Below are 15,694 nucleotides of genomic sequence, written 5' to 3'. Positions count from 1 at the left end.
TAAGAGATCAACTTTTTAAATTTTCTCATTCTATTAATGGGAAAACACCCCAAAAGATGATAACATGGTTCAGATTATATAGTAAGTGGCTGAACATGGACTAGTACTCAGGTTTCCTGATTCCTAATCCAGGATTCTTTAATTGTTTGTTCTATATATTCTTTAAAAAACTTCAGGGGCAATTTTAAGAAAATATATAACTTTTACTTATTAAAATATTTTCAGCTGAAAAAAATCATATCAGCTGATTTTATTTTTATTTTATTTTTTTCCCCATTCCTAGCCCTCCCTTCACCCCTCCACCCTTCCCTATTTACAAAGACTTTATTTCCATTTTTTCCATTTCTCACCATTTTTCCTTTCCCTTCTTTCCTTTCCCCTGCCCCTCCCACTACTCCTACCCCTTTGGACCTTTTCTTCCTATTTTGCATTATTGATTATTCATTCTAATCATTGGTACATTTTAGGTATACAATATAATGACATTCATCATTGGAAATTTGCACCTTTACATAATCTCTCTTGGTTTTTATTTTTCACCCTTGCCCAGCCCTCCCTTCAACCCCTCCATCCCTTCTTATTTACAAAGATTTTGTTTCCATTTTTCCATTTTCTCATATTAATTCCATCCCCTTCTTTCCTTTCCCCTACCCCTCCCACTTCCCCTTCCCCTTTGCCCCTTTTTTTTCCTATTTCACATTATCTGTTATACTTTTTAGTCCTTATTTACACTTTCAGTTTCTCACACCAGAGAAACTATTCGGTATTTATACATGGGTGTCCTATTTATTTTACTTAAGAGTAAGCTGATTTTATTTTCTTATTTCAGTTTCACTTTCTATAAATTGGTAATTTTTCTTTTTTGTTTTTTTTGAGGCAGGGTCTCATTTGTAGTTAAGGCTGGCCTGGAACTCACAGTGATCCTCCTCCCTCAGCCTACCAAATTCTGGGATTACAGGTGTTTGCCACCATGCCTGGCTTCATTTTTCTTTCTTTCTTTTTTTTTTATTGGTGGTACTGGGGATCAAACTCAGGACCTTCTGCTTGCAAGGCAAGCAACAGAACCACTGAGCTAAATCCTCAGCTCTTCATTTTTCTTTATCTGAAATTGAACACTTAATAAATTTCATGAAACTTTAATGTCTATAGTTCATGAGAGCAATTTTAATAATATAGAAAACAAAAATCTTTAAAAATAACTACCTTTAGCTCTTTGGCAAGAATATCCATCTTAATTAGAAAATGTGTTCACTCACCTGGATTCAACAAGGTTGAATATCTATGCCAGATCATTAATTATGAGTGATTTTTACCAATCTCAGACGACAGTGTACTAGACAGGTAAAGAGGTAATTTGGGCTATATGGATCTTCGAATATTTCCAGATTCTCCCTTGAGCAATGTCCTACTAGTCTTTATTTTCCTTTGTTCTTTGACATTATGTAGAGAGAGTAAGGGTCTTAATTCAGGCAGGTATGTCTCAAGATTATAAATGTAACACAGACTTGAAGAGGGAAGGGTAACAGATGAAAACACATTGTTTAGAAAGTAACTGACCTATAAAGTACTTAAAGTTTACCAAATTCAAAATAACTATTTGGAGGATCTAATATCTCAATTACATTTTAAAACATACTTTAAGAAACCTGAATGTGTCTTATAAAAGCAACTGAGAAGATAGGTTGTATCAATTTAGGTGTTTCAGTTTAAAAATGAAGTTATAAAAGAATAATTCTCTCAAAATCCCATGAAAAAAGAATAATGTCAAAAGTTATGAAGAATGATTTTTTTTTTTTTGGTACCGGGGATTGAACTCGGATCCTTGCACTTGCAGAGCAGGCAGCGAAACCACTGAGCTAAATCCCTGGCCCAAAATCATTTTTTTTTGGTACCAGGGATCAAACTCAGGACCTTGCGCTTGCAAGGCAGGTGCAGGAATGACTGAGCTAAATCCCCGGCCCCCATGAAGAATGATTTAATTAGGATTCGTTCAGGACTGACTATGCTACTCTATAAAACCACAATTTCATAACTACCTGCTATAGAAAGACCTGCATAACATCATTTTGTTTAATGATGACCACATATTTCATGGTGGTCCTATGCAACTATAATGGAGCTGAAAAATTCCTATTACATAGTGATACTGTAAGCATCATAATGCATTATTCACATGTTTATGGTGATGCTGGTAAAAAATAAATCCCAAACCTACTGTATGGTCTATCACATAAAAGAGTAGCATATACAGTTACGTATAATACAAAATACTAATCATAATAATCACTATGACTGCTTCCTGTATTTATGATATTTTTATCATTATTTTGTAGTGTATTATTCTACTTATTAAAGAAGTGTTACTATAAACAGTAACTCTGGGGCTGGGGATTTAGTTAAGTGGCACCGCGCCTGTCTTGCAAGCACAAGGTCCTGAGTTCGATCCCAGGTACTGCAAAAAAAACCAAAACCCAAACCAAAAAACCAGTGTGCTCTGTTACACCAGTGGCAGTCTCATACATTTCATGTTATCATGTCTGTTGGTTGTACCTGAGATCACATTGAATGAGTGACATATGTCACCTAGAATTGTATAAGTACACTCTTTGATGCTTATACAATGACAAAATCACCTGGTAATGCATTTTTCACAATGTACCCTTGTCATTAAGTAATGCATGACTATATAAATACCTTCACATCCTTGATTTAGAGAAGGCCTAACATGGCTAAAAAGAAACTGTGCATGGTAGTACATCCCTGTGATCTCAGCACTTAAGATACTGAGGCAGGAGGATTGCAAATTCAAAGCCAGACTGCTGGGCTACATAAGCAAATTTGAGGCCAACTTAGACTAGCTAGTGAAAAACTGTCTTAAAAAACCAATCAACCAACTAAACAAAGTAAAAGATAAGAAACATATTTTGGAAGCCATCTTACTTATTCTCAATGCTTATAGGTGTCTGCATGAAAATGACAATTTCTCAATGAGTTGCCCTTGCCAAAACAGCTGCTTTGTTTCCTACAGTAGACTAATGCAAAAGGGAAGGATTCTTTGCATTATCCCGTTGGCATAAAAGCTCAGGAAACCAGAACAAAATACTGCTTTTCTATGACTGCTATTACTAATATCTTTTTTCTCTGATCCCAGAATCTCATGTCTTCTGTCAGCATCCATGCAGCTGGAAATCTAACTTATCTTGCACACAGAGTAAAATATCAGACTCTTAATAGATCTTAATTTTCTAGAATGGCAAAGGGAAGACTCATAGGAGATGAAATCAAAGAAATAAAGCAGCACCGTTATGTAGGTGGATGTTGTAGGGCACGTTACAGATTTTCTTAGACTTTTTACTTGGAATGAGATGAGAGGTTTGATAATAGGAGTGATATAATTTAACAGGATCACTCTTTCTGTTGGGTACATCCTAAAGGATATCAAGGTTGGAAAGAAGGAGAGCAATAAAGAGGATAGCATAATGATCCAGGTGAGAAACAGAGGCTTGCTTGAACCAAGTGGTAAAAATAGAGATGGTGAGAAATGTCAGAATCTGAGTATATTGTGAAGGTCAAGCCACTATTTGATAGGGTGTGAAAGAAAGACAAGGATGACAACAATGTTTTTGTTCTGAGAGCTTGAAGTATAGAACTGCCATTAATAGATGTCAGAAAGACTTTGGGAAAAAGGATAGGACTATCAGGAACTAAGTTTCTCACATGTTAATTTTGAGATGTTTATAAGACATCTATATAGATTTCAAATAGCTAGATATCTGTGTCAGAAATTTGAGGGTAGGTTCAGACTATAAATATAAGTATATGTTTCATCAGAGTATAAGCGGTATTGAAAGTAATGAGTCCAGGGTCTGGGATTTAGCTCAGTGGTTCTGCCACCTGCTCCGCAAGTACAAAGACTAGAGTTCAATTCCTGGTACCAAAAAAAAAAAAAAAAAGTAATGAGGGTTGCTGATTTCATCTAGGGCTTCATTAAGTAGAAAAGAGAAGAGAGAAGGTGAGCCAGTCCCAGCACCTGGAAGGAAGCTCCCCCGGCACCATCCCAAGCTCCTAGGGCAGAGAAGCTGAGCTGGTCCCAGCACCTGGAAGAAAGCTCCCCCACTGCCATCCCAAGATCCTAGGGCAGAGAAGGTGAGCTGGTCCCAGTACTAGGAGGGAAGCTCCCCCGCCGCTATCCCAAGCTCCTAGGGCAGAGAAGCTGAGCCAGTCCCAGCACCTGGAAGGAAGCTCCCCCACCACCATCCCAAGCTCCTAGAGCAGAGAAGGTGAGCTGCGTGGGCACCAGAAGCACCCCCCGCTTGACTTGACAAAGAGACTCCTGGAGAGGTGACTGGACCATAGGGGTGCTATACTCATGAGCAGACTAATACACTGATGTTCATAGTTGAATATGCTTCCAGGAAGTAGTGTCCAGTTTGAGGAGGTCAGTCATTGGTGTTGTGCCTCTGGAGGTTTTATCCCTTGTTAGTATTCTTCCCTTAGAGCTCTACCTGGCTGCCATAAAGTGAGCAGCTTTGCTCCCCTATGACTTTCTGCCATGATGTTTACCTTGGAGCTAGACAACCAGGGACTGAAACCTCTGAAATTATGAGCCTGATAACCTATTTCCTAGCTTAAGTTGTGTATGTCAGACATTTTGTGCCAGCAGTTGGAAAGCCAAACAATACACAAGGGGAGTCATACTCATCCTTTCTTTGAAAGGAAAAAAAGAAAACTCAAATAGGAAAATAATATAACATATACCTTAGCAAGAACACTTAAAACAGATTAAATTCTCCAGGCACTAGAATAAAAGAGATATTGTGTGATATATCTTTGAAACAAGATGAGACGATTGTAAAAGATTTTAGAAATCTGTATTAGGTCAGACAGTGTCTTCTTTAATTGTTCTGAGTTCTTCAAGGATGATGTAAAAACACTCACAGGCTCCAATCTGGCATAGAACTTTGGAGAAACACTTCAATTCATTAAAAATAAATTTAATTTTTCCATTAAGGTTTTCCTCAGTGTTTTTCAGAACTTATTTCTTAAGGCATTAAGGTTATCAGTTGCACAATTTACTACCATAGAAATGATTCTACTGTTTTACCCTGAAGGACAGGTAAGCCACAACATGACAAATATTGGAATAATATATGATTTATGAAACTCTCAGTTCTTATGGCACATAATGCAGTTTTTATTCCACATTAATACAGGAAATGGATATGAGAGTGCAGGGGAAGGGGGATGAGGGAAAATAAAAAAGGTCAAGATGCAATATGTATATATACCAATTTTCCATGATAAAAACATTTATTATACATCATAAACATGCACTAACAAAAAAGTAAAGAAAGACAAAACCCCAAATTATCAATACCTTTTATCTAAATTTGATAAAAGAATGAGGGAGTGAATGAATAAAAACTCTTACCACTTGGCTGTACCATGATTGGTTCTGTAAACCTTTGTTCATCTGATATTGGTAGGTTTAGGGAAAAGATCAACACCATTCCCAGACTAGTTCCAACAAATAGACAAGGGGAGATGGTAGAGTCATTTTTTCGTGCAAAGGATTCCATAAAGTATAATGCTGTAATTGCTTCTTTTGAGTCTTTGTCAATACTGGAGATACTAGAGCTTCTAGAACGATTATAGGAATTCTCTCGGTTTTCTATGGAAAATGTAAAGATAAAAATTAAATATTAGTATATTTCCAAAATAAGTGAAGTCAGTTTAAAATATGAAGACTAAAATTATGAACAGAAAGTAGAATTTCATTCATTAATTGATCTAGAAGGTAGTTTATAAAGCTCACCAGCTTATTTAGAAAATGGAGAAGTTGAAGTCCGGAAGTATAAATCTTAAAATTAGGCAGAGCTAAGACTAGGCCTTCAGTCTCCTGAGTTTCAGTTTATCATTTTTTCTTTTTCTACATTACCTCACATATTAGTTAAAATTCCTTAACCTGGAAAATATATTCAATCTAAATAGTCAAAGTTATAAGAATTTTTAATAAGTTGTACTGTTTTCCTATCTTTCAATTGTCAAAAATGTTCTTAATGATTTCTTGGAATTTCCCACTTAGTGACACTATTGTGGCTACTGACATGAAAGTTTAGATCATAAATATTCTGTGATAAACACATTATATTACAGCTATAAAAATCAAAGTCTATACGAAGCCAAAATGCAAATATTATCTCTCTGAATGGGTATCAAGCTGCCTACCTTGAATCCAAATCCCATTCCAACTTTGCTGATGGCCAAATAAAAAGCTGAAGACTATGCCATCCTATCTATGGTGGTAATCTTTCTGATCACTTGAGTTTCAGCTCGCTCAAAGGAAACAGAATGGTTTCATATTCTCTGGATTATCAACACTTGTACATGTGCACACTTGGACAAGCATAACCTCACTAATTTCAGTCAAGTTTTAGTGAAATTGTACTGTTCTTTTAATTGCTGTAGGGTACAAATTCCTTATATTTTTCTTTTTAGTACCTTCACTTTCCTTCCCCTCTGGATAGGTGCAAATGTGTCTCATAACTATTTGTATAGAAAGAGACATAAGTTCCCTAGACTAATTTTCCATGAAATAAAATATAGTAAGTATTCCTACTTTCTTCTTTTCATCCCTCAGCTAATTCTCATCGTGGTGGTAGCCTTACCAAGCTCTCAGTTACTGCCTATAAATGTGACTTTCATAGCTTGTCTCCCACCATCTGCTACTGTGGTACATTGAACTTTATTCACAAAAATTGATATGTTCAACCTACCTTCTGCTGTAACTGGTAGAGAAATCTCCATACAAGCAGCTGACTGTGCCTTTCGAAATGGTGGTCTTCCAGGAGCCCAGCGATTTACTTTTGAAACATCAGCACTAGAAAGACGTTTTCCAGAACTGCAACTTTGAGAAGTTGGACTTGTGCAGTGTCCATTTACATGGTCTGTACCAAGCGGGGGAAGGCAGTATATTTATTACAAATCTTCACATAAGGAAATTCAAAAGTGTAGATTAACATGTGAAGCAGAAGCACAAGAATTTTTTTCTAAATCACATGAATATGGCTAAATCCTTGCTATTTTAAGAAGTAGTCAGTTTCAGATTTATCCAAAATTTTCAACAAATATTTAAGTTAAATGCATTTTTCTTATTTGACTAATATAGTTTGAAATTTACTCTATATCTCTGTATATATTATATAATTTAATGGCAATATGAAATAAGTTTGGTATTGGACATTTTGTCACATAACTTGAATATACAACACTTTAAGTTTTGGAAATACATTTAGTGGTTCAACGTTAAATATAGAACAGGAACATCTTATTGTGCAGTTAGGAATGGTAATTAAATACTGGCTCTGGATACAAATTGATTGGATTCAAATTCCAGTTCTGCCACTTTACTAGTTGTACAAATTACTGAATTGCATTTGTAACATTACCTCACAGTTCTGTAATATCAGAATGCATTTTGAAATGTGCTTCTCTGGTCATTCAAAGGACAGAGAATTACATGGGAGAAGAATGCTTAATAGTTATGTTGAACATGTAGAACAGGCACTCAGTCCATACTCTATTACAGCCTTTATGTCTTGAAAAATTTGAAAGGCTAAAATATACTTGTCCCAGATTCCCTTGCAGCTAGTCAAGGGTAAGAATTGTTATCATTTTATATGCTGGTATGTTTTACTATTTTTAAAAAATGAATTAATGTTTATTAAATATTTAAATGGTGGGCACTTTATACATATTATTTCACTCAATCTTTTTTTTTTTTGTACTGGGGATCAAACTCAGTACCTTGCGCTTGCGAGGCAGGCATGGTGCCACTGAGCTAAATCCCTGGCCCTATTTCATTTATTCTTAATGACATCCCTGCAGTGTAGGTGCTTTTATTATTATCCTGATATTGCAGATGAGGAAACCGAATCAGAAAAAAAAAGAGTTCAGAAAAATTTCTTCTATTACCTAAGTGGTAAGCAAGTAGGCAGGATTCTAAACCAGATTTTCTCAGTGTCTTTATGATTAAACACTGGGCCACAGGGTCAGCTAAAGTATTAGGGAATGGGTAGCAATTTTGAAGACATACTTAGTAGTAGGATTTAGGAGGGTGATGTAACGCACATTGACATCCAAGCCTTTTGAAACCAATCATCTTCCATTTTGACACAGATTTCAGAACCCAGATGGAAAGCCAGAAATAACTCATGATGAGTTATCATGGGCAAGCTGAAGTCAAGACTACCTCTCCACAGGCCAGGGATTTAGCTCAGTGGTTCCACCGCCTGCCTAGCAAGCACAAGGTCCCAAGTTTGATCCCCAGTACAAAAAAAAAAAAGACTATCTCTCTTTCTCTGTCACACCAAGGGCAATAGGTGGAACTGACAACTTTAAGGGTATAAATTACAACACACTCATACTGGGCTCATTAGAAAAAACTGCTCTTTCCACAGACATGATATCATGTTCAAGGGCTTAAAGCTTGTTTTTTTTTTTTTTTGGTACGGGGGTTCGAACTTGGGACCTTGTGCTTGAGAGACAGGCATCGGAACCACTGAGCTAAATCCCCAGCCCTAGAACTCTTTGGAATTCCTGAACCAAAGCTACAGGATTCTTCTCCAGCTGTTACCATCTTTGGTTGCTGTTTCATGTCCATATGCTTTATTTCAGTTTATAGCAGAGTGAAATCAATTAACAGATTACTTAACATGCTTTCTTTTTAGTACATGTTTGCAATACATAATGAATACATGCATTGTAAGGAGTTGATACATATGCATGTTGCATCTTAATTCTTTGTACTTCCCCTTTCTCTTTCCTCCCTCTTCTCTCCCTCTATCCCTAAGTCCCCTTCCCATCTTTAAAAGATCTACCTTTTCCTATCATCTATCTTGCTTTTATTTTTCTCCCTCTACCTGTTGTGATGGACAAATTTCCTCTAGCTGTTCACTTTTGCCTCATGAGGTCTTGTTGACACTATTACACATTGGAACCACAGAGTTTGGGCCATATTCTTCGGCTTTCAATAGCCCTTATATAATTAAAGGATAATTTTAAAGGTGAATTAAAAAAAATTAAAATGAATTTTCTTTTTTAATATTTTTCTTTATCATGTTAAATATATATATATATATATATATATATATATATGAATTGGGCCATATTCTTCAGCTTTCAATAGGCCTTATATAATTAAAGGATAATTTTAAAGGTGAATTAAAAAAATTAAAGCGAATTCTTTTTTAATATTTTTCTTTACTATGTTAAGTATTTTATATATATATATATAATATGAATTGGTATAAAATACTTAGAAATTTAATCTTAGGTCACACATTCTGGAAATTTATGACAAAGAAATAATGATAAATAGCAAAGAAAAAATTATTTAATAAAGACAGTCACTGTATTATTAGTTATTATAGAAACCAGCTATAATTTTACCTAAAATTTTAGATATATTGTGGTATATATTACATAATAGAGTACTGTTCTCTTTAAAAACAGTTCAGAAATACTTGTAGAAACCCATAAAACATCTATGATATTTCTTGCATTACAAACCCCTCCATTAAAAAAACACTCCAAAAGTTGATATAAAATAAAAATTTTATTGTGCTCAAAGATTCTGTGGACCAGGACTTTGAGTAGGGCAAGGTGATGTCTAATCTCTATGATGTCCAGGGCACTCTTTGAGATGGTTGAAATGGCTGAGGCTTGGAATCCTTGGGAGACTTCTTTACTCACTTGGGATCCAGGGACATAAAGACTGAGTCACTTGAGGTTCTTTTTTCTTTTTTGGTACCGGGGAATCAAACTCAGGACTTTGCTCTTGCAAGGCAGGCACAGTGCCACTGAGATAAATCCCCTGCCCAAGATTCTTAATGGTGGCAGCTTCAGGAGACGTGGGTTTCAGGGGCTTGGGCATGGTCTTAGGGTACTTGGCCTTTTTGCATAGTGGCTCAGCTTCACAGAGTCTGGCAAATGATTTTGAAAATGGAATGAAAGCCATTTGTCTGCTTCTTTGCTGATATTGCAGTACAGACCATATATGCTTTTAAAAGCCATGTTTCAGAGTCCAGTCACAGATTTTTGTGTGTCAAGAGGTGGTGTGATAGAATCCTGACCTCACTTATAACAGTATGTTCTTAAGTTCAGCAGCTGATTGGCAGTGGTCTTCTTATTCTATTTCTGACTTTCGCAAAGGCAGTTGCTCCCCTGGTGTGTCTTTTTGTTGGTCTTACAAGGAAAATCATAACTTATAGACCAAGCTTAGAGTCTACTTCTCTAACTTTTCAATGATTTGATGAACACCTAGATTCTTATATTATTCATTTTTTGCGTATGATAGCTAAAATGTTTTTTTCCTATAGCTACTCTGAATTATATTGGTGGTTTAACCCAGATGTTGAACTCTGTATCATATAGAGAAAATGTAACATTCTAAAAAAATTCAGCCTTAAAACAATGAGCAACGTGAAAGGGAAATGACCATTCTTTATTTTATAGGAAGATTGCCAAATGTGAAAATTTATACATTTAAAAAAAATTTGCTGATTTCCTAGTGTGTTTAAGACTTGATTTATTGTATTACTTGTATAAACTATTAATTGTACAGTGATGATTTACTAAAAATGTCTTTTGTAAGTTTATTTTTCTCATGGTCATTGGCCACAGCTCTATAGAAGAATGTAAATGAAGATTTGGCTTAATACTTGGTAAACTGGTCTTGTCAAACAGCCCTTTTAATATACTATACAATTCTAAGAATATAAAATTACTATTATGCCTGTATCACAGAGAATGATTCTATGAAAAAATAAACACTGAACATAATACAAAAATAAGCACTGGATTTTAAAAATTATCAAGTAGTTAAAATATAAAAATACTTTGCCTGCTTTTATAATCAACTCTGTCTCTTCTTTATCATTGTTTATGTAATCCTAGCTAGCACACAAGTTGGTCTGTCAACTAACTAAATGTTGATTTACTTGATTAATTTGTTTAAACAGAAAAAGAATTACCAAAGGATATTCACAACTCAAAAATCTTAGGGGAACCATTGGAGTATAGTCAGAAGTTTTGTAGCCCAAAACCATGCTAGAATTTTTACATAAGAGCAATAATGTAGTTTAGATCTGCTTTGTTTGGCTTCCTTCACTCATCATGACTAGTTTGGGATTCTTCCATGTTGTATGTCAGGCAGTCATTTCTTTTTATTGCCAAGGAAAATTCCACTGTGTGTATATGTCACAATTTGTACTCACTCACTTACCCTTCAATGAATATTTGGGATTTTACCAGTCATTATTTTTTAAAGAGATTTTAAAATGAACTAAATATTTTCTTCTGAGTAATTCAGATTTCCCTTAGTATTATTTTACTTGTTTCTGAAGGACTTTCTGCAACATTTCTTATAGTACTTTTTTTGTGGTATTGAACTTGTTTGGTTTTTATTGATTTAAATAAATCTTTATTTCACCTTCATGTTTGAAAGATATTTCTATTGGGAATAGAATTCTCAGTTGATGGTTTTTCTTTCAGCAGTTAAAATTTTTCTACTGCCTTACAGTTTGTATTATATGAAGAAGTCTGTTTTACTCCTATATTTGTTCAACACGCTAACATGAAATTTTTCCCGTTTTAAAACTTTAGCTATGATGTAGTTTGTATATTGTTATCATATTTCTTGTTCTTGAAGTTCATTAAGCTTCTTGGATCTATAGCTTTATATTGTTCATCAAATTAGGAAAAACTTTGGAATTACTTATTCCAACACTGTTTCTGAACCATCCATTTTCTCCTCTCCTTCTGGGACCCCTACTGCATATGGATTAGGTAATGTGGAGTTGGCCAACAGCTTACTAAATCTGTTACCATTTTTTATTCTTTTGTTTTATTTTAAATAGCACATATTTGAGTCTAGTAATGTTTTCTTCTGTAGATTCAATTCTGCTGTTAATCCTATCAATGCATTTTTCATCTCAGACATTATATTTTGTTTAATCTCTAGAAATTTGATTTAGGGCTTTTTAATATTTTTCATATTTCTTCTTTATATACTTGTATTTTCCTCTACCTCTTTGGGTATATAGAGTATATGTTTCTCAGCAATTAAATGTCCTTATCTTTTAATTATATCCTATGTGCCATTCACTGATTGATATTTCTCTTCATCATGGTTATATTCTTCTGCTTCAGTCGATATTAGACAGTGTGAATTTTATGTTATAAGGTACTTTTATCTCTTCCATTTCTTAAATATACTTGAGTTTTCTTGCAAGACATAACATTTCTAAAACAGTTCTCCTTTTGGTTTTTCTTTTAAAATAATTGTGTATCCACATTTAGCTGCCAAAAAAACCCCCGTGTAAGATAGCAAGATAACATGTGGACAAGTGAAATGAGTGACATCAGTGATACAAGGGACCAGAGGGAGGAATTTGGAACATAATTATTAAGGTTTAGATCTAAAATGTCCCCAAAAGGCTCATATGTTTGGAAGGTGATTGGATTATGGGGATTATGGGGATCCTGACATGTTGTTAGGAGGTGGGGTCTAGTTGGAAGGGGTGGACCACTTGGAGCATGACCTGGAAGAATATACTGTATCTCATTCTCTGACTCTTGCCTTTACTCTCTACTTACTGGGAACCATGATATGGGCAGCTTTCCTCTGCCCAGACCCTGAAATAGCCTTGGAGACAGCTAACTGTACTCTGAAACCTCTAAACCCCCCCAAAACTTCTCTTCTTTTAAATTGTGGGTGTCAGATATTTTGTTTCAGTGATGAGAAAGTGACTAGGACAACTATGTTGTTATAAGGTACTTGTATTAATTGTACAAGCTATACAGTGTTTTTTAAAAGAGTATTTGGATTAGTTTTTAAAGTATATAGCAAGTTCCAGGGCAACAACTAAAACAATAAAAATAATTGATAGTTAAAAGAAAAGAGAGGGCCAAACATGGTGGCACATTCCTGTAATCCCAGCACTCTGGGAAGTAAGACAGGAGGATCGTAAATTCAAGCCCAGCATGGGAAATGTAGAGATTTAGTGAGAACTTGTCTCAAGAGCAAAAAAAGGCAGGGGATGTACCTCAGTGTGAAAGCTCTCTGTTCAATCCCCGATACACACACACACACACACACACACACACACACACGCACGCACAGAAGAAGAGAGAAAAAGGAATCATATAAAATATTCACTTCCTATATTACCCTTCCATTAAGCCTGGGTCTCAGATATCCAGTATTAGTTCTGGAATAGAGAAATCCAGTGTTACATAAAGTCCCTGATCCCTGCTGCCAGCCTAATACTTGAAGTCTGAGCTGTGAAAACTCCATTAGGTCACAGAGCTGACAGCATCAACCATCTCTCCACCTTCCATGGCAAAATGGAAAGCAGAACTCTACTCATTGGGATTCAGGACACAAAAGCTAGTACAGGGTTTTGTTTTAGAGACTAGTATACCAGACCTCCTGTTAAGATCCAGCATCTGGTAGAAACTGAAGGTCTGTACACAGGCTAGAGAGTCCAGACAGAGCTTTTAGACCAGCCCAGGAATCAGTTAAGGACCTGTGGACTAGTGGGTGGTCTGGAGTTGTGGCCTGCGTGATTTCTGGCCTTGAATTGGGCGTAAGGCACATCAGCCCTCCTCTTGAGATTGTGCAGGGCTCTGTAGTTGTAAGACTCAGGTGCACCCCTGCTTAGCATAAATCTTTTTTTTTTTTTAACAGTGTTGGAAGACATTTATTACCTAATTTTAAGACTTCTTCTAAAGCTACAGTAATCAAGGCAATGTTGGCATAAGGAAAGACATTAGATCAATGGAATAAAACAGAGAATCTAGTTGAGAACCTCCAGCAGATGGTGGAGGCCCTGGACAAGGCCCAGGCCAAGTTCTGTAGTGCAGGCTGTGCAGCTCAGGGAGCGCATGCAGGAGGCCAAGAAGCTGCTTGGCTCCTTGCAGCTGCTCTTAGATAACACAGAGGACATCAGCTTCATGAAGAACACCAAGTCCGTGAAGATCCTGATGGACAGGACCCAGAGCTGCATGGGCAGCAGCTTCTCTTCCCTCTAAGATCGGCCACTGAATTCCAAGCTCTTCCTGAACGAGGTGGCCAAGAAGCAGAAGCAGCTGTGGAAGATGCTGTAAGGTCCTTTCAGCACGCCGGTGCCTTTCCTGCAGAGCGTCCCCCTGCACCCCTGTGGTGTGAGCGGCTCTAGGGTGGAGAAGCACAAGCACTCAACACCCATTCCCGAGGCTAGTTTCCTGGAGACGTCTTCGGGCCCTGTGGGCAGCCAGTACGGGGCAGCAGGCACAGCCAGTGGTGAAGGGCAGCCTGGGAAGCCCCTGGGGCCCTGCAGCTCGACGCAGCACTTGGTGGGCCTGTCAGGCGGTGCCCAGCCAGTGCACTCGAGTCCCGTGTTCCCCCTGTAGCAGTACCCCAATGGCTCTGCCACCCAGCAGCCCATGCTCCCCCAGTAAGGCGGCTGCAAGATTCTCGTCTATTCCGTGGACAACTGATACTGTTCTTCCTTGGCCAACCACCGCAGTCACCAGCCCTACCCCTGCTCCGGCCACTTCCCCTGGACAGTGCCCTCCCAGGACTACTTGCACTCGCTGCTGCCCGCGCCCTTCGTGCCCCAGTCCCTTCCCGGCCTGGCCTTGAGAGACTGGCTTGATGCCTCCCAGCAGTCTGGCCACCAGGATTTCTACAGGGTGTGTGGGCAGCCGTCCACCAAACACTACGTGACGAACTAATGCCACGCCACAGTGGCGGATGCTGGGGACCCTCCCCTGCCTTGGTGGCTTGGGAATTGGGCATCCAGAGACCTGCCCTTCCACCTCCTCTCCCCCTTCCTCACACACTCCCCAGAGCTTTGCCTTCTGGATTTTGTCGGGGCCTTTGTTTTTGACTTTTTTTTTTTTTATTATGAACATGGAAGTGGCAGCGGGAGCTGGCCTGGGTGGCCCTAGATTTGGGAATACGTGATGGCACAGCTCTCTCTGTCTCCCCTTTTTCTTCTACTCCTTCCCCCTCACCCCTGGGGCTGGAAGGAACCTTGGTTTGCCCTGAAGCCTTGGGCACCCCCTCTCGCTCCCCATGGAGGAAGGCCCAGTGCCTGCTGGCCTGCTTCTCCCTCCTGTTTTTCTTTTGGGCAGTTTGATCACTGATTAAGGAATGATCTATAGATTGTGGGACTTTTTTTTTTTTCTTTTTTTTTACTCTTTTTAAAAACCAATAATGATTTCTCTCCTCCCTGCTCCTCGCCATCTTCCCAGATGGAGGTCAAAGGCCACTTCTCAAGCAGCTTTTGGCACCTTCAGCCTCAAAGTGGAATCTACAGACAGGAACCTCATGTCCAGGAAAGGAGAAAAGGAACTTGGCCAATGATAGTGACCACAACAAAAGCAAATAATAATGATATAAATAATAAGAAAGAGAAATAAAGGAAATAATAAAATAAAAACAATAGCACAGCCCTTGTTGAGGTCAGTGGAGAAGGGCTGCCCAAGTTGGGTCCCTGCCTGGTGTCTGATGCGGCACCTTCCTGTAGTGAGCACTTTGGATGATTGTGGACTTCCTGTTCTCAAGGCACAGGTATTTATTCTGTAATGTCTGCAGCACACTGAAATCCAACCTTCTAATAAATATGATAGTGCAGTCTCCCCCCAA

The 15,694-nt window shown here is 37.7% G+C and overlaps 1 protein-coding gene and 1 pseudogene across 22 annotated transcripts in view; one reads left to right on the top strand and one right to left on the bottom strand.

The window, feature by feature from the left end:
• Positions 1–15,694, bottom strand: part of Stxbp5l (syntaxin binding protein 5L) — a 588,968-nt gene that overhangs the window by 14,780 nt on the left and 558,494 nt on the right. For all 22 annotated transcript variants that reach the window (XM_087209125.1, XM_087209139.1, XM_087209148.1 and 19 more), the window contains 2 exons: positions 6,777–6,947; positions 5,432–5,671 (listed from right to left, as the gene is read on the bottom strand). In XM_087209125.1, the coding sequence (XP_087065251.1) occupies positions 5,432–5,671; positions 6,777–6,947 (411 nt within the window). The remainder of the gene's footprint in view (positions 1–5,431; positions 5,672–6,776; positions 6,948–15,694) is intronic.
• LOC106009558 (E3 ubiquitin-protein ligase TRIM8 pseudogene) lies at positions 13,408–14,778 on the top strand (annotated as a pseudogene).

Source organism: Heterocephalus glaber, unplaced genomic scaffold (assembly GCF_053883595.1).
Source record: "Heterocephalus glaber isolate CG9 unplaced genomic scaffold, H.glaber_assembly_v1.0 deba00000122, whole genome shotgun sequence".
In the NCBI taxonomy this organism is placed as follows: domain Eukaryota; kingdom Metazoa; phylum Chordata; class Mammalia; order Rodentia; family Bathyergidae; genus Heterocephalus; species Heterocephalus glaber.
This window is presented reverse-complemented; position numbering and strand designations above follow the sequence as displayed.